Consider the following 27,455-nt stretch of genomic DNA (forward strand, 5'->3'; position numbering starts at 1 on the left):
ACAGACCCTCCTGAGGTTGTTCCTTACAATAAGGTAAAAAGTATCCTTTTTCTAAATAAGTTCACATGATTCTTTCTGTGTTGCCCGGGCCTATGCTGGCCCGAAGACCCACACCCAGGCAGGGTCAGACTGCAGGGACCAGGAGTGACCTCAGAGATCCTCCATACCCAGCCTTGACTTTGCCAGTGAGAAGTCTCCAGCCCACCGAGAGGAGACTTGCCCAAGGTAACAGAGTTAAGGCACAGCGGAGGTAGGATTAGACAGCAGGTCCCCAGGCTGAGTCCAGCACTTTCTGCCAAGCTCAGGGCTTCTTCCAGCAGGAGGGGGCAAAGGTGAGGCTGTACTGCTCTGTCCTTCTGCAACGTGACACCACATTTCCCCCTTGTCCTCTGCATAAAGCGTGTGACACAGATGAAGAGGCTGGCAAGCTTTCCATAGAACTGATTTTCAGGATGTAGCTCAGACTCAAAGAGGAGAAGGGTGAGGGGCTGAAGACCTCAGTAGGCGTGGGGAGGGAGAAAGAAAGGACTCTGGGCATTTCGTCTTTTACTGATAAACATCTTGGGGGGCGCTAAAGGGCCATTTCTGAGCTTATGGTCTCGGGGGTGACATGCAATTCCATAGATTCTCCGAGGACAAAGTGGTTGTGATACAGAGGAGGGGGTGCCCTGAAAGGTGTTTAAATACAAGACTGAGTCCTGAAAGCTGCTTCAAAACAAGAAGGAAAAGAAGCCAGGTGGTGTTTGAATCCGTTTAAATGAAACGTCCAGCTCAGGCAACTCCATAGAGAAGATTAGTGGCTTCCAGGGGCCGGGGGAAGGAGCGGGTGGAGAGTGGCCATGAATACGATTTTCTTTCCTGGGCGATAAAAATGATCTGCAAAGAAATAGCAAGGGTGGTTGGGCAGCCTCGTGATGGTGCTACCCCTGCTCCGTACACTGTAAAGTGATGATGGTGATGGTAGGTGAAGTAGATCTTGATTTTTTTAAAGACAGAATGAAATGATTGCCAGAGAGTCAGGGCATATTTATAGATACAGGCACAAGAGATTAGGGGGAGGGATTTCACATTTCTGGATTACCCCCATGTCCCAGACCTTTCAGATATCTCACATTCCTTCATTTAATGAGGTCACAGAGCAGCCCTGTGTGTTTCCAAGGATATCAGAATTAAGGCTCAGGTCGTCTGGCAGCTCGGCCATGTCCTTCTCATGATACCTCCCGTCCTCCTTGTTGAAGAAGCCTCATCCTTGCTTGTTGTTCTCCCTGACTGCGGCACACCCGGTGGCAGGCAAGCCCAAGTAATGCTGTTTGAGTAACCATTGATGGTCCCCTCCACAGATGACACCTGGGGAACTAGCCCTTGCCAGCGGCAACCACACCCCAGTTACCCACTTCATCTTGCTTGGGTTCTCCAATTATCCAGACCTCCAGAAGCTTCTTTTTGGAATTTTCCTGCTCATCTATGCCATGACAGTGGTGGGCAACCTGGGGATGATGGCCCTCATCTTCACAGACTCCCGTCTCCACAACCCCATGTACTTTTTCCTCAGTGTTCTCTCTTTTCTTGATATCTGTTACTCTTCTGTGGTCACACCCAAGCTCTTGGTCAACTTTTTGGCCTCTGACAAGTCCATCTCTTTTGAAGGCTGTGTAGCCCAGCTGACCTTCTTTGTGGTGCACGTGACAGCGGAGAGCTTCCTGCTGGCCTCCATGGCCTTTGACCGCTTCATGGCCATCTGTCGGCCCCTCCATTATGGTTCTGTCATGACCAAAAGGACCTGCCTCCAGCTGGTGGCTGCTTCCTATGCGTTCGGTGGCGCCAACTCCGCTATCCAGACTGGGAATGTTTTTGCCCTGCCTTTCTGTGGGCCCAACGAGGTAACTCACTACTTCTGTGATATTCCACCCCTTCTCCACCTGGCCTGTGCCAACACAGCCACAGCAGAAGTGGTACTCTATATCTTCTCTGCCCTGGTTACCCTCCTGCCTGCTGTTGTCATCCTTACCTCCTATAGCTTTGTCTTGGTGGCCATTGGGAGGATGCGCTCGGCAGCTGGGCGGGAGAAGGCCATCTCCACGTGCGCCTCCCACTTCCTGGCCATTGCCATTTTCTACGGCACTGTAGTTTTCACCTACGTCCAGCCTCATGGATCCACTAGTGACACTAATGGCCAAGTGGTGTCCGTCTTCTACACCATCATAATCCCCATGCTCAACCCCTTCATCTACAGCCTCCGCAACAAGGAGGTGAAGGACGCCCTGCAGAGGAAGCTCCAGGTCAACATCTTTCCCTGCTGAGCTCTGCAAGGTTGTCTGTTGGAATGAGGAGGCACATCTTCCAAACCACACTATAAATTGATCTCATGAAAAGCAATTCTGGGGCCTACCTGGTGGCACAAGGGGTTAAGACGCAACCTATGAAGTTGTCCGCACGAGTTCAATCCCCAGGCCAGCCAGGGAGCTACCCACATGGCGCAGCAGACTTCTCCTGTCTCACCCACTGCTCCCCTCAGCAGTGTACTTCAGTCAATCTGCCTGTTCTGTTCTCCGCTCTGTCTCTGGTGAGTCCTCTCACCCCCCACACCTCTGGCCTATACCCCAGCTTTTATATGCATAAAAAATAAAGAAAATCTTAAAAAAAAAAAAAGAAAAGAAAAGCAATCCTGACTTTGAAGGAGATAGACGAAGCAGGGGGAAAAACAGCAAATACTATACTTGGTACAGAGCATGGCAATTTTTAAAGCCCCTTCTTGTTCACTGTTGTATTACATCTTTCCTGCCATATTGTGTGGCAGCCATTGTTAACACCATCTCATTTTACCAAGGAGGGACATGTGACTCAATTAACAATAATGAATTACCTACAGGCATAGAGTTAGTGAGAGAGTGTTCAACATTAGGGCTTCCACAACACCACCAGGGATATCTCATTCACACCCCAGCTGTGAGTTAAGTCTTTCATTAGCAGCTCATCATAACTTCCAAGACGCATCAGAAAAGGGATGATACAATCACTTCTGCTTTGTCACTGACACAGTGAGATGAAGGCAGGTGACAAGTGTCCCAGTTCTTTCTTTCTGTGCAGAAAGATGAGCAGGACAGAGTGTCCTTATTTCTTAAATTTTCTGCATTTTGCTGGGCTGTGCCATTCAGACCAAGAGAGAACTTTCCTCCTTGTATATCTGCCCGCTAGCCTGGTTCATCCGTGTCTCATCATTCTTAAGGGGGTGTGAGTGTGTGATGTTTGGGCAGTCAACACTCTATAAGACACTGTGCTCTGGGAGGGTGATTCAAAACATTTTTTAATATATTTGGCCTGAGTATCTTTAAATAGCCATGTAATATGATGAATAAGTGTGTTTTAGAAAAATCACCCAGATGAAGAAACTGACCTCTCAGGGCTGAACTTGGACTGAAAGACTCTTAACACTTAAACTCATACAAAACCCTCACCTGAACTGAGTTGGCTTCAGTCTGAGTTTTAGGGTCATCCACAAGCTTTTCTTCCCTGATCTACTAAGGAAATTATTCTAAATACAGAAAATCTTACTGTAATAACAGGCTTGTCACAGCATCATTTTTGAAGACAAAAAAAAAAATCAGAAACAACTAGGATACTAGAAAGAGGGAATGGGTTGAATGGCCCACCCTCTAGATGAATTAGGATGCAGTCGTTAAAAATTATGTTATGGAGACTACAAAATAATGTCAATAACTCTAGAGAGTTATTGAAACTATATAACAAAAATGAGTGACAAATGACCTGGAATAACACACAAAATGTGAATAATGGTTGTATCATGGTAGCCAGGTAGGCATGTTTTGTTCAAAATTTTCCAAGACTGTTTTAATATGCATGTTTAATTTCAATACTTCATTCTAAAAATGGAAAATTTTTAAAATAATTTCCCAAAAGCTGGGTGTGAAAATGTCTCATTTTTGTCATTTTTCATTAAACAACTATTTACTAAATTTCTCCCATAGTCCACATTTCTTTCATGTATAAACTAATTTTTTAGAACATGCAAGACTGTAACATTATGATGAACAGACTTGGTAAAATTATTCTAATTCACTTACCTAGAAAAATACTTATGTGACAATTAGCCACAATACATTGCAGAACACATATTAGTCAGATAGCTTATGCACCAGTAACATCTTTCACCTATGCTAAGTAAGGTAGATCAGTTGAGTCTCCAGGTAAGCTTTTATCCATCCATCAATATCTGGATGACTTTCATATTACAATTTCACCATTTCAACTTACACCCTGCAAGATTTTAATGGTGGAGGAAATGATCAAGGGGGTGTATATAAGGCATACATATGACTTATTTAACATGTTCTCTATCACTTATTATTAGTGAAGTGCAAATCAAAACCAAGCGAGATTTTACCTCAAACCGGTTAGAATGGTTATTATTAAAAGTCAAGAAATAGTAAGTAATGGCAAGAATGTGGAAAAAAAGAAATCCTCCTGCACTGTTAGTAGAAATGTAAATTGGTGCAGTTACTATGGAAAACAGTATGGAGGGTCCACAAAAACCTAGAAATAGAACTATCATATAATCCAATGATCCCACTTCTGGGTATTGAATTAAAGAATACAAAAACACAAATTCAAAAAGATACATGCACCCCTATTTTCATAACAGCACTATTCACAGTAACCAAGATATGGAAACAACCCACATGCCTGATGGCAAGGGAGGAATGGATAAAGAAGATGTGGTACATATACGCAAGGGAATACTACTCAGCCATAAAAAATGATGAAATCCTGCCATCCGTGACAACATGGATGGACATTGAGGGAATTGTGTCAAATGAAATGTCAGAAGAAGAAAGACAAATACCTTATCATTTCACTTGTTTTGTGGAACATGAAGAAATAAAAAGCAAATAAACAAACAAAACAAAAACAAACAGACTCTGACAACAGAGTGGTGGTTCCCAGCGGGGAGGTTGGGTGGCGGGAATGAGTAGAGGGGACAATGGGTTAGTGATGAATAGTGACTGGGTCGTTGGTGGTGGAGTGGTGAGATATGTAGATGCAAAAATGAGAAAATATACTCCTGGTATCGATACAGTGTTATAAACTAATGTTACCTCAATAAAAAGAAAAAGATCACATAGAGTGTTTTTAATTTCCTGGCCCAAGGCTGGCTCACATCACTTCAACCCACATGCCATCAGCCTGGAGCCAATCTCATGGTTCCAAAAGAACTGTAAAGGAGGCTGGGAAATGTAATCTTCTTTTCTACCCAGAAAGAAGAAAACTAAACAAGCTCACATAAGTACATAGCTTTGTCTCTATCACTGGCCCGTTGGGCAGTTAGTTGGTTGACCATCATCCCCAGAATAAACCAGAAGTCAGGTGCCAGTTAACTCTCATTTCTACCTAACTGAGGCACAGTCTTGCTTTGGGTGGAAATTTTAAAATAACCCTCGCCTGTGCTGAGCTATTTATTGAGAATATTTTGAACCACACATTTAAGTTGCTTCCAAGGGCTGGCTGTGGCTTCCCTTCCATGATGTCCTGATAGCAAGTGGCAGCCCTACCCAGAACTACATTTCCAAAGCCCATCACATGCAGAGGCGGCCTTGTGACTAGGTATCACCAAGAGAACGTGATCAGAAGAGAGATTTCACTTCAAGGCTCAGACTCTTTAGAACTGGGAGGGTGTGAGGACCTCTTGATGTTTCCTTTGCTAGTGGTTGAAATCATGGGACTCTGGCCATGGGGCACATTAGAGCCACTTAAGAGGGCTCTGATTTCCTGCATCAACAGAGCAAAGTTGTCTCCTAACTGGAAGTTCAGGAACAAGAAATAAACTCTAATATTGTTAGGCCACTGAACATAGGGCTTGTTTGTTAAAGCGATTGGAGTTGCCTTCACTAAAACAATGAAGTTTAGGTTGTTTTGGTCTTATGTTTTTGTAACAGGAGGCACAGGCTGCCTCTGTGAGTGTTCCCATCATCCCTCTGTTGGTCACTGCATCATTTGGAGCACCCACTGACCTATTCCCAAGGTTAATACCAGGCAAATAGATATGCAAAAATAAGCTAAGGAAATGTCATTTTGATAGAGGCAATTCCCTCTCCAGGACAGTATCTTGAGATGTATTTATTGCTAACCTTCCTTTCACTAGTGAAGAAAGACCCAAGAAGTTAAGCAACCATCCAAGTTCTCACAGCTAGGAAGGAGACAAGCAGACCTGGTTAGCAAATATGAAAACCCTACTGGCAATTAGAAAAATAAAAATTAACATCCCAAGATACAATTTAGTCCCGTCCAAAACAGCAAAAATTAAAAATCAGACAGCAGGGTTAGTAACAGCTGTGTGTAAGCTGGACCCACCAATATTGACAACAAAGTGGTATCAGATCAAAAATTGCCTCTATCACTATGTAGGGCTTCCCTGGTGGCACAGGGGTAAAGTCTCATCACTATGAAGCTATCACCAGCCACTGCAGCACGAGTTCAATCCCCAGCCAGGGAGCTGACCCATATGGCACAGCAGACCTCTCCTGTCTCCCCACTGCTCCCCTCAGCAGTGTATTTCAGTAGATCTGCCTGTTCTGCTCCCCACCCTGTCTCTGGTGAGTCCTCTCACCCCCTTCCATAGGAAACAGGTGCAGACCTAAGGTGCTGGGGTGAAAGAATCCACCAGAGACAGAGTGGAGAAAAGAACAGGTGGATTGATTGATTGATTGAGATACACTTGTGAGGGGAACAGCAGGGGAGACAGGAGTTTGCTATAAAAAGAATGAGGGTCCTGAGGCTCTATTTATACTCACTTATATTTATACTCCAGGCATCGCTGACTGGTTAGGGTGACCGGTCTTGGTGTGTCCTGACTGATGATTTGAATTAGCATAGAAGGTCATCAGCTTAATGTCCGGGTTCCCGAGCAGTCCCATCCACTCCCTTTATCCATTCAAGTCTCCCTAACCTGTCTGCTGGGCAAAGAATGGGGGTTTGTTTTTTTAAATTTAGTAATGATACCTCGACACTGGGGTTTGTGGATCCCTGGGAGCTGGTGAGAAAGACAGAATCTCAGGCTCTTGAACCCACTGAATCAGAATCTGCCCTTTAACATGAACCCCAACTGATTCACCATCACATTAAAGACACTTGTACCATTTGACTTCCAAAGTAGGCGGCCTGCTGGCTGATAGGCTGTTTATTTTAGTGATTCTCTTTAAGCAGTATAAGTTTGATGCACATTCAAGTGTCTATTTCACCATCTATTTTTAAATAAATAGTTTTGATAAAGTTTAAAAATCATAAACACTTTTGGGCCTCCCTGGTGGCACAAGGGGGTAAGCACAGCACTATGAAGCTATCCGCACTCTGCAGCAAGAGTTTCATCCCCGGCGAGCTCAATCCTGGCAGGCCAGGGAGGTGACCCACATGGCGCAGCAGACCTCTCCTGCCTCACCCGCTGCTCCCCTCAGCAGTGTACTTCCGTCAATCTGCCTGTTCTGTTCCCCACTGTCTCTGGTGAATCCACACACACCCCTCTGGCCTGCACCCCAGTTCTTGTATGCATAAATATTTTGAAAATAATAATAAATATTTTTAATCCTATGTGAATACAAAGACTAGAAGGTGAAGAACACCAAGATGACAAAGAACTGAAACCAAATCCAGCTATGTACTCAAACCCAGGGCTATTTCCACACACCCCATCTCGGCCCCAGGCGGCAGATGAACTGCCTCCGAGGAATTTAACCAGCTCTGATTGCGGCTGCCAGTGGATGGGCCTAAGGTCATGGTAAAAATAGACAAACTCTTAGAAGTGTTAGTGGCTGGATCATTTTTATTTAGACATTCTGGGATGGTACGTGGGTGGGGAAGTTATTTTTCCATTCAGACATTCTCTGCCTCTCCTGCAACTGCTTTCCCGGACAATGTTTTGGAAAATGGAATGCCTGAAATTTGAACTTTGGAAAGAAAGCAGGAAGGGAGGGGATGTTATTCCAAGAGCTAATAAGAATTATAAGGTCTCAAACATAAATGCTTAATTTGATTTCATATCTGAATGTTACACCCTACATACATATTTAAATTATTAAAAACAGGTTACATTTGAAATACTAGCAACGACATTTAATTTTCGGGTGTAACTTTGCAACTCTAAAACCCTTGTTTACTGGAAATCATACTCAGGAGAGAGAAAATATAATTTTAATATTGGACATAAAAAAATCTGCTAATAGTGATTATGCAACATATAGGACAGGAGATTATATAACCGTGAAAACCTCTTTTCAATGCTTTTAAAAAAATTGTCAAGAGAACGTTTAAACGTCAATGGTCTTTCCCCCTTGATAAAGCTGCCTGTAACCAGCTACATCACTGTCCACAGCTGGGCAGACTGTGAATTTCCCTTCGTGGCGTGTCAGCCAGTGCTGATTCACAGCCCAGTTAGAATAAGTCCTTGCCTACAGCCCCCACTCCCCTGTAATGAGTGTGGCTTTCTTTCTCAAGTTCTTTTGAGCTCCTCACCTGCCGGATGGCAAACACATCCCTCTGTCAATTCAGGACAATCTTAGACAGGTAACAGCCCCCAGTTTCCAACACCCGCCCCCCCCACACATACACTCCTTCTCTTTCTCGGAGCTTAAGTGGTACCAAGGAATAAGGACGGGCTAGACAGGAACAGTGCCTGGTCCTCTGTCCTGGTCTGTCCAGGCTGGTGTTGATGGGACATGCCTGTCCCCATCTGGTCTTCCATTTGCAGACCATCAAAGTCACAATCATGGCGCCATGCCCCCAAAGGAAATGGTTCTGGCCTCCTGCTGCTGGGCGGGCAGAGGGCACCCTCCCCATGCTTCCCGGGTCGGGGGGACGCTGGGCCCAGCTCTCTTGCCTAGACCTGCCATGCAGCCACGTCTTCTGGCTGTTTCTACACCTCAAGGGATGTGGCCGTCCTAGAGAGACTGGACCACAAGCTTCCTTCCTAGGGATTCACCATCTCTCAGCTCACGTCTGCCCTGATTTTCTTCACCTTGCAAGACTAGGGAATTTTTATCTCCTGGCTGGCTGCTCACGTATTCTTATGTGCCTGTGGTTAAGGCATGGCTTTATGCCCCGGGTTACTGACGGCTCAAGCTTTTGAAGTTCAAAGCCCTTTATCGCAAAAATTTTCTCTCTGCCTTGAGTTTCCAAAACATATTTAAACCAAAGGCCAGGAGTTGACTTTTTTGGCATCTGCACCATGCCGCCACCTCCCTGGCCGGAGACACGGCCATCTAGTTTGAGTGGGGAAGGGTTGCTGGGCAAGAAAATAATAATCAGAAAAAATCAGTATAGCAAAGCAATCCTCTACCACACCTAATTGTAAAGATCCACACGTTCACTTCCCCACTGCACCTTACCTTTGGTCACAAATGTTGGCAAAGGATGTGCAGCATTTTGCACACGTGTTTTACATTTTGTTGTTTTCCTTTATAATTGAACGCAGTTGCCAGACTTGCTTAAATTCAATAAGCATCAAATTTACTGTTTTTGGCATACCAGATGATACCGTCCTTTGTCTCAACTGTAAAATCATTAACATCAGTGCTCTATTTTTCCATTTTCCACTCCACTTTTTAAAATAAGGGCAAATATGCAATCAAATGTTGGAATAATTACACAAACATGACCATATTTAGATAGCCGCGCTGCTGAGATGAAACTATTGGCGGCCACACAGCAGTTCCGGGAGGTAATTGAAAATAGTTACTCGTCTACTGAAATGGAAAAGTCAAACTTGGTGTTGCAAGGAATTTTAAAGGTGTGGGCAAATAATATATGAAAGGGCCAGAGGGTCAAAAACTCATAATTACCTGAATTCTGATTCATTCATTTCTCATTGACCCTCATCTATTACCACATCTCGAAGTGCAAACAATGATAACAATTTCATCTGTAACAGCTTTATTGACGCTAATCCACCAAAGAATGAGAAAACCCACACTTTTCATGTTGCTGTGTATCTCTCCTTTTGTCTCACATACTCTGACACGAGCTGTGCAGGTGTATTTTCCCCACATCCACAGCTCTCTGTGACACTAGCTGTGTGTCCTACGATTCAATTCTGACACAGCTGCAGTCAGAGCAGATCCCACAGGTAAAGGCTCAGTCTCATGGAACTGCCCCCCCACTTCAGATGTCAACCACGAGTCAGTCCCCATGTTACCGACAACTTTTGACTTGGCTACAAATCAGAGGGCCCCATGACACCCCAGATTTGATTACTGGCTAGAACAGCTCCCAGTAAACAGGATAAACTTGTGTTTATCAGTTTATCATCAAATAAAGGCTATGATCAAGGACACAGATAAACGGTAGAAAGACACGAGACGAGGTCCAGAAGGGCCCTGCATACAGTGTATGAAGATCCCATTGTCTCACATCCTCACCACTTGTAACTGCCTCATTATTATAAACTGCCTGTGCATGTGAGGTGGTATCTCATTGTGCTTCCGATTTGTATTTTCCTGAAGACTACCCGAGCTGACAAGAACCACACTACAATACTCGATTGGTTCATTTTTAGATGAGGAAACCACAGCCCAGAGAGTACCTAGACTCACCTGTGGCCATGGGCTAAAAGGAGGACACACTAGTACCCATGTGTGTTTCACCTGTGTCAGGAAATCTAAGTCTAAGCTAAAATTTTTCAAACAGTTTAACCTTAGGAAAATTCAGATACATGTTCACTTATTAACTTGGGCGTAGTGGGTAGAAAGAGAGGACCAAATGTTCAACTGCCCCTTGGGAGACCTTGATTAAAACAGAAAACTGGGGTTCCACGGGCATGAGACTCTTCCCAGTACCTTCTCTGGAGAACAAGTCCAGGTTCTTGGGTGGAAGGACCTCTGAGAAATGGAAAATTTAAGTCACTCTTGAGAAGGTAGGTGCCAGGGAGGAATCAGGAACGAGGCTGGGGATCTCAAGAACTGAGGGTCCAGAGTTGGCCAACAAGGACTTCTACTTACCAAAGGAGGGAATTTTATTCCAGTTCCAAGACAGGAACAATTTAGGACAAGAGCAGTCATGGCCACAGGGCCAGAGGGAAATCTATCAACAGGAAATATAGCAGAAAGAATAAGAGAAAAGGAGGCAAGTCCCCCGCCCCCCCAGGGCTTGACAACTAATAGCAAATCAGTTTGGGGTTCAGAGTCCAAAACTGTCCTAATTTTTACTCAGGTCTGAAGTCTCTGAGAGGAAGTGGTACAGGGCTGAGAAGCTGTATTTCTAGTACTCACAAATAGACATCCCTCCTACGGTCCCAGAAGAGGGCGGTTTCCTTTCTTCCTCTCCTGTCAGCCCTGTCTACTCACCCTGCCTTAAAACCTTGCTTACAAAACCTTTGAGGCAACTTGCTCTGAGGGCCACTTCTGAGGATGGTCAGCCAGACCCCCATGGACCCAGACTTTCTGGAAAATACACGGTACATCAAGAGTCGTAAACACGTTCATCAACTTTGACTCAGCAATTCCTCTCCTAAGGAAATAATCCAGATGACAAAGACTTAGCACAAAAATATTTATTATAGCATAGTTATAATACTGTACATAAATATTACACCTAAGTGTCCGACAACTGAGCCAAAGTTAAATAAATAATGGCATATCCATTTGATTAAATATCATGCAGCCATGGGAAAAAATTAACTAGGAAATGTTTTAAAGCAATGTTAAATGAGAGAAAGAAGTAACTGCTATTTTTATTATATAAACTCTATCATGTATTTAAAAAAAAAAAAACTATAGCAACACGCTTGGTGGAAAGATAACAAATTGTTAATAGTGGTCGCCTCTGGGTGGCAGGTCCAGCATTACATGGGCTACCTGTCTTCTGCTTTAAAAAACAACAACAAAAACCTGCACTTTCTAAATTATTTTCAATCATTACATTTAAAATTTTTATAGCCAATAAAAAGCAATTGAAAGGATGTTACACAATGACCTCTCCATGCTGTCATCAGTTTTGAACTCCAGGGAAGCTAGCCTGTAGGCTGAACTCCACAAGCCTGTTTGCAGCACCTCTGTACCCCACTTTCCGGCCTTCTGCCTGGACCACAGGATGTCCTCAGGAAGACTACGTCTGAGGTGAGGCCAACACCCAAAGCAAGGACCTCTCACCTCGCATCTCCAGGACAGGAGAGGTGGGGGGTGACAGGAGGTGAAAGCAGAGTTGATGAGAGACCAGAGGAGGGGAGGGCAGCTCTCTGGGTAACCACTTGGCTCTAAATTCACAACCGTGGCAGGAAATGAAAGACCCGCACCCACTGTCAGGCCCCCTGGCACGTCTCAGGACAGGGCTTCATTACAGCCCCAGAGGAACGGGATATTTTCTTTGAAAGAAGACCAGGATTCCAGAGTTTGAACCCCCGTAGCCAGTTAAGTGGCTGGAGAGGGAAGATGAAATAGACTGTGAAGATAAGCGGAGTCGCTAGAATTCCTCAATCTTAGCGTGCTGGAGAGGACAGGGAGATGTTTAGATGGCTGCTTCCTAGGCTTTCCTGCCAGAAATCCCGATCCAGTAGGTCCAGCCAAGAACGCTGCATTTTATTGAGCAACCCTCCCCCACACCCCCGCCCATCCCACCCTCAACAAAAGGCTTCCCGATGCGTTAAAAAATGCACAACCCTGAAACTGTAGACAAAATACTGTGTGTGCACATTTTTCTGGGAAGAAATGTTTGCTAGATTCCCAAGGAATGTCCTAACTGAAGAGGGCTAACAACCGTCGCGATGAATGCGGAAAACGCTAGAACTAAGAAAACCTCACTCAGGCATCACGTCAGGAGGGCAGGAGGGCGAGGGCAAGACTGAACGCCCAGAGCCAGCCCATCAGAAACCGGCTGAACCAGGAGGGAGCCCAGAGCAAGTCAGAGGTGGATGTGGCTGAACAATCCTCACCCCTGGGTCTGGAATGTTAATAGCTTGATTTTATCAGCCGCCGTGGGTGTGTGTCCGTGTGGCTTAAAGGCACAGGGTCAGGGACACTGGCTCCTAGGGGGAGTAATGGGAGGGACGGTCAGCAGATTTTCCAGAGTGGACAGACGCCCCGGGGGAGGAAGGTTGGCTAGCAGTTCAAGCTGCTCGAAGAAGCTAGAGCACTCATGGGTGGGCCGAGGGGCCTAATATCCAGGCAGCTGAGTTGAGACGGGCGGCTTGAGCCTCAACAGGCACTGGCCTCCCGGCCTCCCCACGTGCTGCGGACATGGGGACCAGGCTAGAAGCTGCCCAAAGAGACTGCAGCAGGGAGGACCTGGGTTGTCCTGGCACCCTGCCAAGAACAGGCTAAAGGGAGCTGGGTCCCCCCCAAGCTCCATATTAGGGGAGCATCATGGTGCTCTTCCTAGGGTTGTGGCTGGGAAACAACTATTACAAACAATATCATGAAAGGCCAAATCCTTATTAGCTAAATTCCTGTCCAAACCCAGTTCTCATTTATTTAAGACAGCAGAATAGTCTCTCAGCTGACCTCCCTCCCTCTAACTTTCTATGCTTTAAAATATTTAACTTGCCCCAGTGGGCAGGGAAATGCTTTAAAGCCCCAGTTCTGAGTGACAATATCACTCAGAAGCCCAACTCAGCGGAGGAGTTAGAAGCAAAGCCACCCTCTGTTAACACGTGTGGGCAGCCGGGCTCTCCCCTCCTCGTGGCTGCCAGCGGCACCACCGCCAGGCCCATGTCCCTGCATGGGTGCAGGGTAAGTGAATTCATCGAGCTTTTTACGCCACGAGCCTCTGTGGCTAGCATCTGTGGCCTCGACCGTGTTGATGGTCGGGCACTTGTGCCTGATGGTGCATACCTGCAGCATGGGTGTGTGGGCACACCTGAGCCTGGAGGCCGGGCTATAAGGGCGGCATCCCCCAGACAGGGGATGGCTACGAGAGGACAAGCAGCGAGGCTACAAATGCAGCAAGACCAGAGACAGAGCACGGAGATTCCAACAAAGGAGGCTGGGAGGCTCTGTTGCCTCCAGTGCCTCCCGTCCCCACCACCCCCAGCCTGCCCTGCACCTGGCTGCCCCACTACACTAACCCAAGCACCCTGCTGGCCCCTGCCCCTGCTTCTTGCCCCACTTCTTTCCCACAGCTGTCTATGTGCCCTGGGCCTCAGCTGCCTGGAAGGATTGGCTTTCATCACTTAAAAAAAAAAAATTTATTACAGGGAATTCCAAATAGATGGAAACATCAGGTGGAATGTTATAATAAATCTCCTGCCCATACCCCAGCTTCTGTGACTACCGGCTCCAAGTCAATCTTTCTCCCTCATCTGCTCTCACCCACACTACTTAGAAGCAAACTTCCTCATAATTTTATCCATCAAAATTTCATCACACGGCTCAAGTTGACAAGAAATTAATTATGACCCAGAACATTTCTGTTGCTTCTGAAATATACCACCCCTTAGAAATATTCAAATATCCAATTATGAAATTATTATATTAGGATCCAAAGACGACGCAGGCATTGAAAGTGGTTTTTCTTTTAGTATAGATTGATGTCTTTCTTCATAATCTACCGGTCTCCTTTTTCCTTCTTGCGATGAATTCATTAACTTGTTTTGTAATCCCCCAACCTGTCATTTTGCTAATTGCGTCCCCATGACGTGGTTTAGCCTGTCCAGAGTCCTCTGTTTCCTACAAATAGCAGTTAGATCTAGAGCTTTGAACACTCGGGCTTGATGTGCGTGTCTGCAAAGGAACTTCGTAAGCGGTATCTCTGCGTGACGTTAACACCTGTTGATGCTCAAGGCTTAAGCTCTGTTTACTAACATGGCGTTGTCCTGTTTCAATCCCCCTTCACTTAACAGCAGAAACTCCCTCTCATTCACCAAGGCACCCAGTGAGCCAGGTTCCCACACCTGGCACCATCTGACCAGCGTGACTTCACATCTCCCTCAGTTGCTGGAACCTTAGTCACCTTTTCATGCCAACCTACACGTCACCTGGCAGTGAAGCATTGCCCTCCCTCCTGGCAGACGGCTAAGAAGGTATCATTAGAATAATGCTTACCTCGCTGACCCATCAATGTAATCCCCGGACTGGAGCTCCTTAAGGACAGGAATGGCCTCTGGCCCCAGCCGAAGTGTCATTGAACAAATATTTGCAGGGTGAATGAAATTCTAATGGAGTCCAGACTTCACTTTAGAAAAGTCAGTTTTGGGCCTCCCCAGTGGCACAGCGGGTTGAGCACAACACTGTGAAGCTGTCCGCAGCCTCTACAGCACCAGTTCGATTCTCAGATGGCCAGGAAGACCCCCATATGGTGTGGCAGACCTCTCCTGTCTCGCCCGCTGCTCCCCTCAGCATGTATTTCGGTCGTCTGCCTGTTCTGCTCCCCGCTCTATCTCTGGTGAATCCTCTCACCCTCCCTCGCCTCTGGCCTATACCCCAGCTTTGTATAAAAATAAATAAATCTTTAAAAAAAAAAGTTAGTTTCATTTAAGTGACATTTTGTATACTGCAAGCTACAAAGCAACCAGCAAGGAGGTGACCAACTCTAGATAAGTGATGCGATTCTGGGCCCCTACCTACCAGAGAACCAGAGCTAAGTTACCAAGTGTCCAATCAGACATTAACCAGATCGAGAGGAGAGCACAGGACCTGTTCCTCAAAACCACAAAGACCACAGTGAGAATCAGTCCAGCCAGGGAAATCCACTCCGTGACAAATGGAAGCAGTTTGCGGCTCTCAAATGGCTAGAACTCAGCACACCTGCACCCACTTCCTGTCTACCCTCACACCACATCTGGCGGTGGCAGGTGAAGCAAGCCCTGTCTTCAAGTGAAACAAGAGTGGAAAGTCACAATTTCCTGTGTCCCTCAGAAGGGAAGGGTGGGTGCTTAGCATCTCTGCCCCGGGGGCACAGAGTAATAGTTTATTTCCAGAGTAAAAGTTTATTTCCAAATGCTCTGGGGAGGTGGGGTGAGGAGCTTGCTAGACTGAACCATCCAGAGGGGATGTCTACTCCTCCCCACAGGCCGGCTAGAGCCCCCTCCCAACCCCCACCCACCTCCACACACATACACACACACACACACACACCCAACCCCCACCCACCTACAAACACACACAACACACTTACTTCCTGGTCGCCTGAGGCAATAGGCTGTTGGGCCCCCACACTGGCTACAAAAAATTTTTTTATAAAGGTCCAGATGGGGCCTCCCTGGTGGCACAGGGGTTAAAGTTAGTGCTATCAAGATATCAGCAGCCACTGCAACATGAGTTTGATCGCCAGCCTGGGAGCTGACCCACATGGCACAGCAGACCTCTCCTGACTCACCCGCTGCTCCCCTCAGCAGTGTATTTCAGTACACTGTTCTGCTCCCCACTCTGTCTCTGGTTAATGCTCTCACCCATCACACTTCTGGTCTACACCCCAGTACTCGTAAGCATAAATAAAAATAAATCTTTAGGGGAAAAAAAGAAGACTGAACCTATCACGTTAGGTTTCCAGACCTTGGAACAGGATCCAAACAACACTCTAGGAAGATCAGAAGAAAAACACATCTTCTCAAGTTGAAGACAGCGCAAAGCAAGCCCTACTTTATTTGCTTCTAGAGACATCTCTGCACTGGGAAGCCCTGTAGGCTTCTTTTTAAAAGGTGTTCATAAAGCCAGTTTTCTAGTTCTGCGCCCCAGGGACATCACCAGCATCTAGGAAAAAACCCTCTTGTCCTTTTAGGCCTCGATTTCAGAATCCTCTTTCCCTTCTTTAATTTGGATTTAAATCTAAACCTTCCACTCTTCTCACACTAGCACTCCCTGGGCCAGCTCAGATATGCCCAGAGCTTGAAGTATCACCCACGGGCAGAGGGAGAGGCCTCTCTGGAGCTCCGGTCCTACATATCCTCCTGCTCACTGGATACTTCACTGTGAAGTCTCACTCGAAACTAAAAGTTTCCCATCCAACTCTGCCTTATCTGCTTGCTATTTCCTACTGACACCAACCAGACACCCTCAAGTGACCCACACACCCTCATCTGATTTTCTACCAGTGCCACCTTTTAAGTATTGGAAGCACTTTGGGTTAGTAGTTTAAAACACAGGATTTAGAATGAAACAAATCTGGTCAAAGTCTGACCTTTGCCACAGTGTAACCTCAGGCAAGTTACTTAACTGCTCTAAGATTTCATGTCAGACGCCAATGGTCAGAGGGGTAGTAAATATTAAACAGGAATAGTGCATCTGAAGCCTTGAGCAAAAGCTTGGCCCCAAAATACTGTATCTGTTCACGTCATCTGCCTTCCTCGTGGGGTTGATGTGAAAATCAGATGTCAACATATTCAAAACACTTTTTGTGCTTACATAGGAAGCACTAAACACTAGCTTTAAAATTGCCATCAAGGGGGGCTCCCTGGTTGTGCAAGGGGTTAAGAGACAGCCTATGAATCTATCTGCAACCACTGCGGCACGAGTTCAATCCCCAGCCAGGGAGAAACCCACATGTCTCAGCAGGCCTCTCGATTCACCTGCTGCTCCCCTCAGCAGTGTACTTCGGTCAGTCTGCCTGTTCTGTTCCCCACTCTGTCTCTGGTGAATCCTCTCACCTACCACACCTTTGGCCTGTACCCCAGCTCTTGTATGCATAAGTAAATCTTTTTTTAAAATTGCCATCAATACTGAATAGACCTAAAGCTGATAAACTTTGTCCTCTACACTATGATTGAGCCATCATCATCTCTTGCTGAGAATCTTGCAGCTTCCTCTCATCGACCTCTCCATTCTAGCCTCTATAGCCATTGATGTAGCCACGTCACTGCTTAAAAAACCCTTTGCTTTTAGGGTTCATTTACCTGAAGTTCCTTGAGGACAAGAGCTATCTTCACTGAATTTCTCTCTTCAAGCTACTTAGTAAATACACCTTAATCCATTCTTTAACTAAATCCCTTCCCTGCTCTCCGGGCTGTGCATAAAGACTGCTTCTTTAAGTCTCAGAGTTTCAGACTTACAGAAAAACCTGGATGTCTTTGAGGATGTCCTCTCCCATTCTGACACAGACGCCTCTGCTTTGTCACAAGCACTCCTAGCCTGAAGTGTTGCCACAAAGTAAGCCCACAGCATGAACTCCTGATAGGGTCATTTCTAAAAGTGCTAGCTTATTTAAGCACCTGGCACAGAGTCTGGACCAAAGAGGCCTAAGTACCCACTGAGTGGCCGCTGCCATCTTTCCTGACCCACGGCTTGGACAGGTAGGCTTTTGTTATTTTGGGTTGCCCTTGAAACCATCCCTGAGTAGTCAGATACAGACACTGAGCAGAATGATGATACAGATAAACAAATTATATATCCATATATGCAGAAGAGAAATACCTGGCGTTGACAAAATCATGAAATGATTAAAATTTTTACTATGTACCAGTTTCACATGCAGCTTCATGCATCATCTTAATATTCATAAAGACCCTACATATAGGCATTATTATTATTCCCACCTTACATATGACAAACGGCACTGAAAGCATAAGAAATATGCTCAAGGTTTCACAGGTAAGCAAGAGAGTGAGGGCTTCAAATGGTCTGGTTCCAGAGTCTATATTTAGTGCTGAGTTCTGTATCATTTTGGAAACCTGTGAGCTCTAGTTCAGTGGCACTAACCCCCAGCAAACAGAAATGACAAATAAAAGCTGTAGGCACTTGAAGACATTATGCGCCAGATAAAATCTATTCCTTGGGCCTCCATGGTAGTGCAGGGGTTAAAGTCTCAGTGCTATCAAGCTATCACCAGCCACTGTGGCTGGCCTGAGTTTCATCAAAGGCCAGGGAGCTGACACACATAGCGTAGCAGACCTCTCCTGTCTTGCCCGCTGCTCCCCTCAGCTGCGTATTTCAGTGGATCTGCCTGTTCTGCTCCCCACTGTGTCTGACAAATTCTCTCACTCCCCGCATCTCTTGTCAGCATAAATAAAATCTTTACAAAATAGAATAAAATCTATGCCTTGCTGACTTAAGGCATATGCTTTAGGCAGATCATAAGAAAGAAATTTCTATTGCAAATGTATCATTACAATCCAAAAATTTGTATCAATGTCCCTGAGATAGTCCCTCCTAGAACCTAGGAACGGATGCAGAGATGAGCTAGAGACAGCTCACTGCTCCCTTGACCTCTTGTACTCCAAAGCCAGTAGTTCCTTAAATAGATCTCCCTCATGTCAAAGGGCAGTTTCCAGTCTTAACTGAGCTCCATGTGGGGTCAAGTTCTACTAGGATTGGAGAGGCACTGGAAGAAGACTGTACTCAGAGTTGCCTGTTTAGCCAGCAAGATAGGAAAATATTCTATCCTGACCTTTTAAGTCAGGCTGACCAACTCAGTATGAGGCAGCAAATACTTTATTAAAATTGTAACTTTGCTTTCATGGGAATTGTCTGGGACCTGTTCTCGGCCCTCCTAACACCTGTTTCTCTGCACACACCTATTTCACTTGCCACATACTGTGTGTCCCTGGATTGGGACAGACACAGCCCCTCCTCTTGGCACCCGGGCAACTTAGCGCCTTCCATCACAGGCAGCTGCCGCTGAAAACTCCATGCCCTCCTCTCGTCTTCTTTCCTCTCTACATTTATGTGCTCAGTGTATTCCACTGGTTATCCCAGTTACTATGGGTATTTAGTTGCACAAAAAGTCATGTTAACCAATAGCTTTACTTTCTCCTGAAAATAAGAACACGAAAATGACGGTTCTAACTACTCCAACTTAAATGTTTTTGTTAAGTATTTTCATCCTAGTCCTTATTCCCACCCACAGTTACACACTGCTGAAGTTAATGATTACTTACTTTTACCAACATTATTTACCAGTACCATAGCTGAGTGTTCCTCCTTGCACGAATCTTCCCATCATTTTCCTTCTGCCTCAAGGATATAGGGCACAGTTACCTTTTCTGAGTGGCAAATTCTGCTTTTGCCTGAAAATGTTAATTAGCCTTCTTTCATTTAAAAAAAGAAAGTTGCAGTCAATTTCCACCACAGTTCTTATGTTGGTAACAGAAGGGTTAGGGTCCCGCTGTCTCCAGGCCATCATGCCGATGTCACCCCTCAGGCCTGTGTTCTATAGGCAGTCTGTACTCCCTCTAACTGGTGGAGACCTTTGGTCCCTGCATTTCACCTTCAAGTTTCAAGAGACGCGTAGCTTTTTATCTTGCTCAAAATGTACTTGGAGTCCTAAATATGAGGTTTGGAATCATTCAGCAAATCTGAAAAAAGTATCATGCATTCTCTTTGCATATTTCATCTTCCTTTCTATTATCTCCTCCTGGAGCTCCAGATAACGTACATTAGAGCTCATCCTATTGTCCTCTGTTGTCCATGATCCTCAACTATTTTCCATTCTTCTTTCTCCTTTGGACGGCATCCTGGATAATTTCCTGAGAATGCTCTTCCAATTTACTAGCGCCCATTCAATTTCAATAATCTATTTAATCCATCAAGTTCTTATTTCAAATTTGTATTTCTCATTTCTAATTCAAAGACTCTATTTTTAATATACTGGATTGGCTTTTATCATCTCTTCTTTTCAAACATGCCCCAGTTCACGAATCAAAAAGCTATTTCAGTCGTGTGTGACCGTGTCAACATCGAAAGCATTTATGGTCGGCTTCTATCGCTCTGGGCCTTCCCCACTAGTGGTACATGACTGCATCTTAGACTTTTTCAACAGGCTGCAAGAAGTTATCTGTGGGAACTGTTTTGAAGCCTCAGAGAACTGCATTTGTTTCTGAAAAACACCTGGAGACATGACCACACAGGGTCACTTTAAACTCCCCAGATTTCTAGGGCCACCCAGGTAGTGTAAATTGAGGCTGAAAACCCACCGAAGGCCACCCTGTGGCTGTGAATTCTCAGGGAAGAGACTGTATGCTTCCTCCCATCCGGTACCAACACTGAGACAAAACCCTCGCTGTCCCACCAGGAGCACATCACGCATTCCCGTCCACATGGAGGGTGTCCCGGCTTCCCTGGAGTCGCCTGCGAGTTTCCTCAGGTCTCATTTCCACACGTTGTGTAATCACTTAAGCAGACATCCGGGGTCTGCTGAATTTGGCAAAAGTTAAGTAAAGCTACCTTTAGGATTCCAGTTTAGACTTCATTTTGAAGATCTGTGGATTTCTTTTGTGACTGTTCAGAAACATGTTTTTTAATCCTTTTTATCTTGTATCTTGTTTCTGTTGAAAGGCCTTTTTAAAGAACACCCAACCCACCACAATGCCAAAAACAGGAGCTTGAATTAGTTTCAACTATATACAAAATGCACATATCTCCACGCCTTCTTCCCACAACAAATAGGTTGTAAAAAGGCCCAGAGGTCAGAGTCTTCAAACATCAGTGCTAACCATGCTTTGAAGATGGAGGAAGAAAGGACTGCAGTGAAGGATAGAGGGAGTGCCTGGCACATCACCAGGATAACTCCTATTTCTTTTTTCTTCCCTTCAGCACAAATGGCATTGCAGATGAATGGGTCTCTAGACATAATCTAGGGAAAAACAGCACAACAGCAATCCTGTCTCTATCCTCAGTAAAAGCAGAAGAAACTTTCCCACAATAAAGACACATGGAGAAAAGCATAGTACATTTTCCTCAGGTGAAAATAAAGCGAAAACCTAGTTGCCATGTGCTCACAGTAATGCTTACGGCTCCAACAATTACATAACGGGAATAAAGCTCTTGAACATCCATTTGTGGAGAGCTGGCCCTGCTCATCCTCTTACCATGTAAGAGGAAAACCTAAGTCAGGATACAATAATGCAGACAGATCAAAATGGTTATTTTCATTATTTTCTATTATTTCCCTACCTTATTTCCTCCAGTTTTCTTTCCTCCCATGTCCATCCCTCAATTCTGGATGGAGCAGCTAAAGAATCAATGCTTTAAGCCAAGCAAACAGACGTCAGGAAAGCATGAGGTCATAAGGTTAAATGCCAAAGATATTAGGTCCCTACAATCTTTTACTTTATTGCACTTTCTTGAGGTAGTTTGTCTCGTTTTTAAGAAATTTAAATTTTCAGGAACACCTCCTTGGCTTTGGCCAGTGGGGTCACTTGCTCCCCAGTTGAGGTACCCTTTGTTGCCAGAGGTGACTTTAGTCAGAGTCAACAACTCCAGGGCATTCTCTGTATCTTTGAGAACATTCAGGGAGGGTTGTCCACACCTCTCGACAGCCTGGGCATTTCCTACTACCGGATTTGCAGGATAAGAAATTTCTCCTCCTACCACATCCTACATACCCACCTATCATTATCTCAAATTCTACAATAAGCAACTATTTCTTTGAGATAAATGTTCCTCTATGAATTCCCCTTGCTGGGTTATAACCACACCCTTTAGGAAACTAGCACCACTGCCAACGGAGCTGGCAGTCACTCTGGATTCCAGGTTGAGGCTGGAAGCTTAAGCAAGTCACTAAATCAGTGTATCAAGTTGTAATTAGTTGACCACAGGCATCAGAAAACCTCAGTGACTTAAGACTTAAGATTCCTGAAGACTTCAGATTCCTACCTATTGAATCAAGTTTTGGAAGTGGAACCCAAGAGTCTACATTTTTAACCACCTTTCTGGGTAAGCGTGTTTGTTCAGCTCTCTAAGGCTAGGTCAAGGTGGTCCTATGCCAGAGTGAATCTGAGGACCCTGCACTCCAAACCCAGCAATTCCAAAAATGACATCATCTATTTATATGAAAATAATCCTATCCTATTTTCAGACATAAACAGACAAAATGAGAAACAGCGATCGAGGAAGACTGATTCTCCCTTCTTCCTGAGTGAGGTATTTCCAGTTTGTGACAAAGTGTGTTCTATCAGCAAGAAAGAAAAGTGGCCAAACGGGTTACTGCTGGGAGCTGCCAGGAAGCATCATGGCCAGACTCATCACAGCTATTTCAGACAAGCTCACCAGAAAGCACAAGAGGAGCTAAGCAACATCCATAACCACCTGCAGAAAAACCCGGGCGCTCAAGCATCGGGAAGTGGCTGGGCAAATCTTGATTAATGCACAGCAGTCCTAAAGTTGGTATGAGAGACACTAAGTTTTCAATTAGCAATAATCATGCCTCGGATAAACCTCATTGGCTACGATACTGCCACTGCGCAAAGCTAAGAGACACTAAGAGGCTTCAAATTCAGTGTCTAGACACTTAAGAGGATTTCCCAGATCATTGCTGAACATGCCTCATTCTGGGCAGGGGCAGAGGAGAAACGTTTCTAAACGACCCCAAGACATAGCCTTAGCTATGTAGGACTCACAAATCACAACCTCTGCACAAAAGGGGCCACCTGTTTCATTCTCCCATCTAAACCAAACCTCCACAAAGCCTCCCGGATAGGATGCTGTGTTATCTACTGAAATGAAATGAAGGGGCCAATCCAGGGAGGGGAGAATAAGGCTTGTGGAGAGCTCAGTGCCAGTGGATATTAGGAACTAGCACAAAAACAAAGGCTATTCCCCTGGGGTGGTCAGATAAGAACCTTCTCAAGTGTGGCTGCAGAACTCTCTGGAAAGCACACTCTAATCACATTTTGGCTCTGTGCTTCATCCTTCTAGACTAAAAGTACAACCAGTCGGCACAAATCAAGCTTCAAATGTCATCAGCTCTGATGCTTGGATTTCCAGTCTCACCAGCCCGAGTTTTCATACCCAAGACCTATTTCAACAAAATTGAGACGTGAGCACCATCAGAAGCAGCTATACAATTTTAATCTAAACGATTTGGGCATACAGAAAGCATTTTAGATAAACTCTCCAGTTTTTTCATCATTTAACAGGAAATTCAAGCAGCGGAAAAATCAATCTCTTTCCAAAGGTCTTAACCCTTGGCCTCTGCAGTGAAGTCAACCCCTGGTAATCCAACAAATATTTGCCACCCACCCACACATTAGTTGGTAGGACACTCAGGAAGCTGTAGGCCTGGTCCTTGTCTTCTTTCTGAGACTGCAGACAGCCTAGGAAACACCGTTACGGCCCAGCGTTCAGTACCTACCTACGTGAGCCTTTTTATTCTACATTTTCATATTAGGATGGCAGTAGGAGGTGGTGGCTTCTAGTCACCACCCATGAATGTTAGAAGGCCATGCACTGAGATGGGCTTTGGTCAACATTAGTTTAGTCAAATGTTGCAAGAGAATCCCAGTGACTAAGGAAGTCATTAAGTCTTCATACTTCAGCTTCCTATCTCTCTAAGTTAGCAGTATGCTTCCTGTGGTCCGCTTAGCCACATTTTTTTTTTAATATTTATTTATTTATACAAGCACTGGTTACAGTCAGAAGCTCGGGAGGGTGAGAGAATTCACCAGAGCCAGAGCAGGGAACAGAACAGGCAGACTGATGAAATACATTGCTGAGGGGAGCAGCAGGCACGGCAGGAGAGGTCTGTCGCGCCATGTGGGACCCTCGCCAGTGTCCGGGCATCGAACCGGCGCTGCAGAGGCTGCAGGCAGCTTCGCAGTCCAGCGCTCAACCGCTGCGCCACCAGGGGAGGGCCTAGCCACATTTAATTTTTAAGAATCTTCAGGAGAAAAAAACATTTCATATATAATTAAAAAGAACGCTGCCGGTAAGAGTTGGGATTGGGCTCAAAATAAATCCATTCTGGTATAACCACCTTACGGTGGCTCTGGAAGAAAAAGGACGCTGATACATAAGTAAGCAACCAAGATGAAAAGGAGGGGAAGAGACACAGCTTGAAGTGAAGAAATGACACAGACCCCCCACATACACACTTTAAAAACTTTATTTATATAAAAAACTCATTTTTTTAAAAGCATTAACAAGAGAGAAGGGAACAGAAAAGGTATGGAGCAGAGACATGCCCCTTAGTAGTGTACGGTGGGAAAGTGGGATTTTTGGTTCTCTGGAATTGAATGTTTAGTGTTTTTATAAATCAACCAATAAACAAACAAAGTTAAATGTTCCCCAAAGCTCATGGCTATTCTATTACCCACATCCCACCGAGAAGAGCACCAGGAAAAGAGCAGGAGAGGACAAGAGAAACCAAGAGTGGAGTCAGTCTGGAACGGGCACGTCCCTGTGCAGTATGCTCTCAGGGTCACAGAGAAGCAAGCTCCTCTGTGCCAGAAAAGGAGAAGGAAGAAATGGAAGGGGAGTAGGGTAAGTAAGGGTTTTAATGCATAGGGCAATGGCAAGGGGAGTGGTGGGTTGTGCACTTTTCTCCTACCCCATAGCCTCAATATATAAGGGAAGGGGGAGAGAGAAGGATAAAGACTTTCCAGTTGCATTGAACAGAGCTTTTAGATTAAGGTAGGAGTCAAAGGCAACTAAGGAAATTTGTTTTAAAAAAAAAAAATCAACCAGCATAGCAGCTGAATCCTTTAGCCCAGCATGCTAATAATATGCACTAAATTGAAAGGAGGCTGGACGGTGGGAGTGGGGACAAGACGACTTCCCTACAACCCTTCAAAGATGATGGTCAATTCTGCGCAACCAAGGAACGAGAGCTGCACCACTCACCACTCCTCCCTCCAAGCTCTTTTTCAGATTCATCAGAACAGGATTTTTGCAAAATCCCAACCATATACTGTGGTGCAAAAGTTACGATGTATGGCTGAAATTAGAGACTATACCAATTCCCAAAGGAGAATCGAGGTTCTCAAGGTCACCTCTCCATTCTGCTAACTTAGGGCCAATAGGTAAGAAAGCAACAAAATATAATTCGCAAAATCATGAGAAGTGAGACTGCAGAGGCAAAGAAAGGCACATGGAAGGGAAGGGGGAGATGCATCCCAGGCCAAAGGCACAAAGAAGAGGCAAAGCCAGAGGCGATCTCCACCTTTCGGGGGTAAAGGGGGCAGGAGTATGTACATCAAGTCCTTTATCAGCCAACTAATCCAGGGAGGCAGCAGGGGATCGGGGGGCTGTCAGGGTAAGAAGAGGAGAAATGGGATGGGGGAGTCAGCTTTGAAGCTTCCTGCCAGTTTCAGACTAACTGGTTCATGTGTATTCCTACTAGCTCCTCCTAGATGTTCTTCACCCCAGAAGACATCTCTCTGCTCCTTCTCACCCAAGAAGTCTTCCTTGATACATTCTCCTTTCTACAGCATCTTGCAAATGGCCAGGCCAGGTCAGCAGACATTATCATGGGATGGCAGGAGAAGTTTAAGGACAGCCTCAGTACAGGGCGGCAGCAGCAGCCCAGGGTCGGCATCAGGCCTGGAGGAGAGATGGAGTCTGTAGGTCCCAGATGATCCCTGCCCTGGAGATGATGAGGGCAATGATCTTAATCTCAGTTCTGGACCTTCACCTACTCACAGGCCCTTGCCAGATGGAATGTGCCAATGTCGCCGGCCTTCTTTGCTTCAAAAATAGTCATTAGGATAAGGGAAGAGCTCACGCTTCCCATTGTCCGAGAAAAATGAAAAGTCCCTTCCCCACCCCAAAAAAAAATCTTGATTATGAATCATCGGTTTATCAGATTGCTGGACACTGCATTTACAGCACGCAACTCCAATTCTTCCTACAGCTTCCTGTGAAGACTCCCACTCTCTCCCTCCCTTCGCACAAGGCCAAGAGTTCCAGGGAGAGCTGGCAAAAGAGCTAATCTGCAGCAGTTTCTCAAGATATGCATATGACTGAGTCAGGCTTCTTGGGAACAACTGGAGGGGCTCTGGGGGCAGGGGGAGAAGGGACAATTAAACTTCACTGGAAGAAGTTAGGAGTTGATGGGAAGAAGGCAGCCGCTCGGGGCTACAAGGGCAGGAGGCAGCCTGGCAGTTGGCACAATAGTCCAGCGAAGAAAGAGAAAAATCATCAGTCCATTTCACCACCAAAAATAAAAGTATATATATTATAAGCCCAAATGGAGCGGAGATAGTGGTGTTAAATCTTCTGCTGTAGGGAAAAAAAGAAAAAGATGTTAATAAAGGTTGGGAACAAGGACAACCAAAGACAGTTGAAGGAAAGCAGCAGATAATGGAGAATCATATCACCAGCTGCACATCCCAGGCTTTAGAAGAGGTCAAAATCACAGAAGCAGCCCCCTCAAGCCCCTTGTGGCTGAGACTAGTGTCTCTGGCCTGATCAGATCAGCATGATTGGCAAATGGCTGGCACACAGAGGCCTCCTTCCTCAAGGATGATCTTGGGGGTGACTGGAGGACATACCATGGGGGGGTAAGGCACCTGGTCCCCCTCACCATTCAAAACCAATATAGCCAACTCTTCCTCCAGAGACTCCTGCCCCTCGTCCTGCTGTGAACACATGCAAATTGTTAGTGTGAGAGTAAGGCAATAGGGACCTTGTGGGTGTGTGCCAGATCTAGGGGAAAACCCCAAGTTCATTAAATTCAAACAAAACAGGGTAATAGCAAAAGAAGGGCAAGACAAGCGAGAAGAGGAAGAGAATAACATGAGGACAGATGGGTTAGTGTTAGCCCAAATCAGCAATGTGTTTACGCTTCCTTTCCCAAGCGGACCACTGCAGAATAAC

The 27,455-nt window shown here is 45.4% G+C and overlaps 2 protein-coding genes and 1 pseudogene across 8 annotated transcripts in view; 1 reads left to right on the top strand and 2 right to left on the bottom strand.

Annotated features, from left to right (window-relative positions):
- The first annotated feature begins 26 nt into the window (after positions 1–26).
- On the top strand, positions 27–2,493 carry LOC119254369 (olfactory receptor 1052-like). Its single transcript, XM_037521477.2, has 2 exons — positions 27–40; positions 1,291–2,493. Exon 2 carries the CDS (start codon positions 1,341–1,343, stop codon positions 2,298–2,300), a length of 960 nt encoding a protein of 319 aa, XP_037377374.1. The 5' UTR covers positions 27–40; positions 1,291–1,340; the 3' UTR covers positions 2,301–2,493.
- Positions 2,494–16,104: 13,611 nt separating this feature from the next.
- CTNND1 (catenin delta 1) overlaps positions 16,105–27,455 on the bottom strand; it is a 62,658-nt gene continuing 51,307 nt past the window's right edge. For 6 of the 7 annotated variants that reach the window (XM_054699195.1, XM_037522210.2, XM_037522208.2 and 3 more), the window contains one exon: positions 16,105–26,858. In XM_054699195.1, the coding sequence (XP_054555170.1) occupies positions 26,847–26,858 (12 nt within the window). In that variant the 3' untranslated portion in view covers positions 16,105–26,846. The remainder of the gene's footprint in view (positions 26,859–27,455) is intronic. The other variant, XM_054699196.1, reaches the window with a different exon arrangement.
- LOC119256504 (U4 spliceosomal RNA) lies at positions 22,987–23,112 on the bottom strand (annotated as a pseudogene).

The sequence above is a fragment of the Talpa occidentalis genome, unplaced genomic scaffold, assembly GCF_014898055.3.
Source record: "Talpa occidentalis isolate TD23 unplaced genomic scaffold, MPIMG_talOcc4v2.1 talOcc4.3, whole genome shotgun sequence".
Lineage (NCBI taxonomy): Eukaryota > Metazoa > Chordata > Mammalia > Eulipotyphla > Talpidae > Talpa > Talpa occidentalis.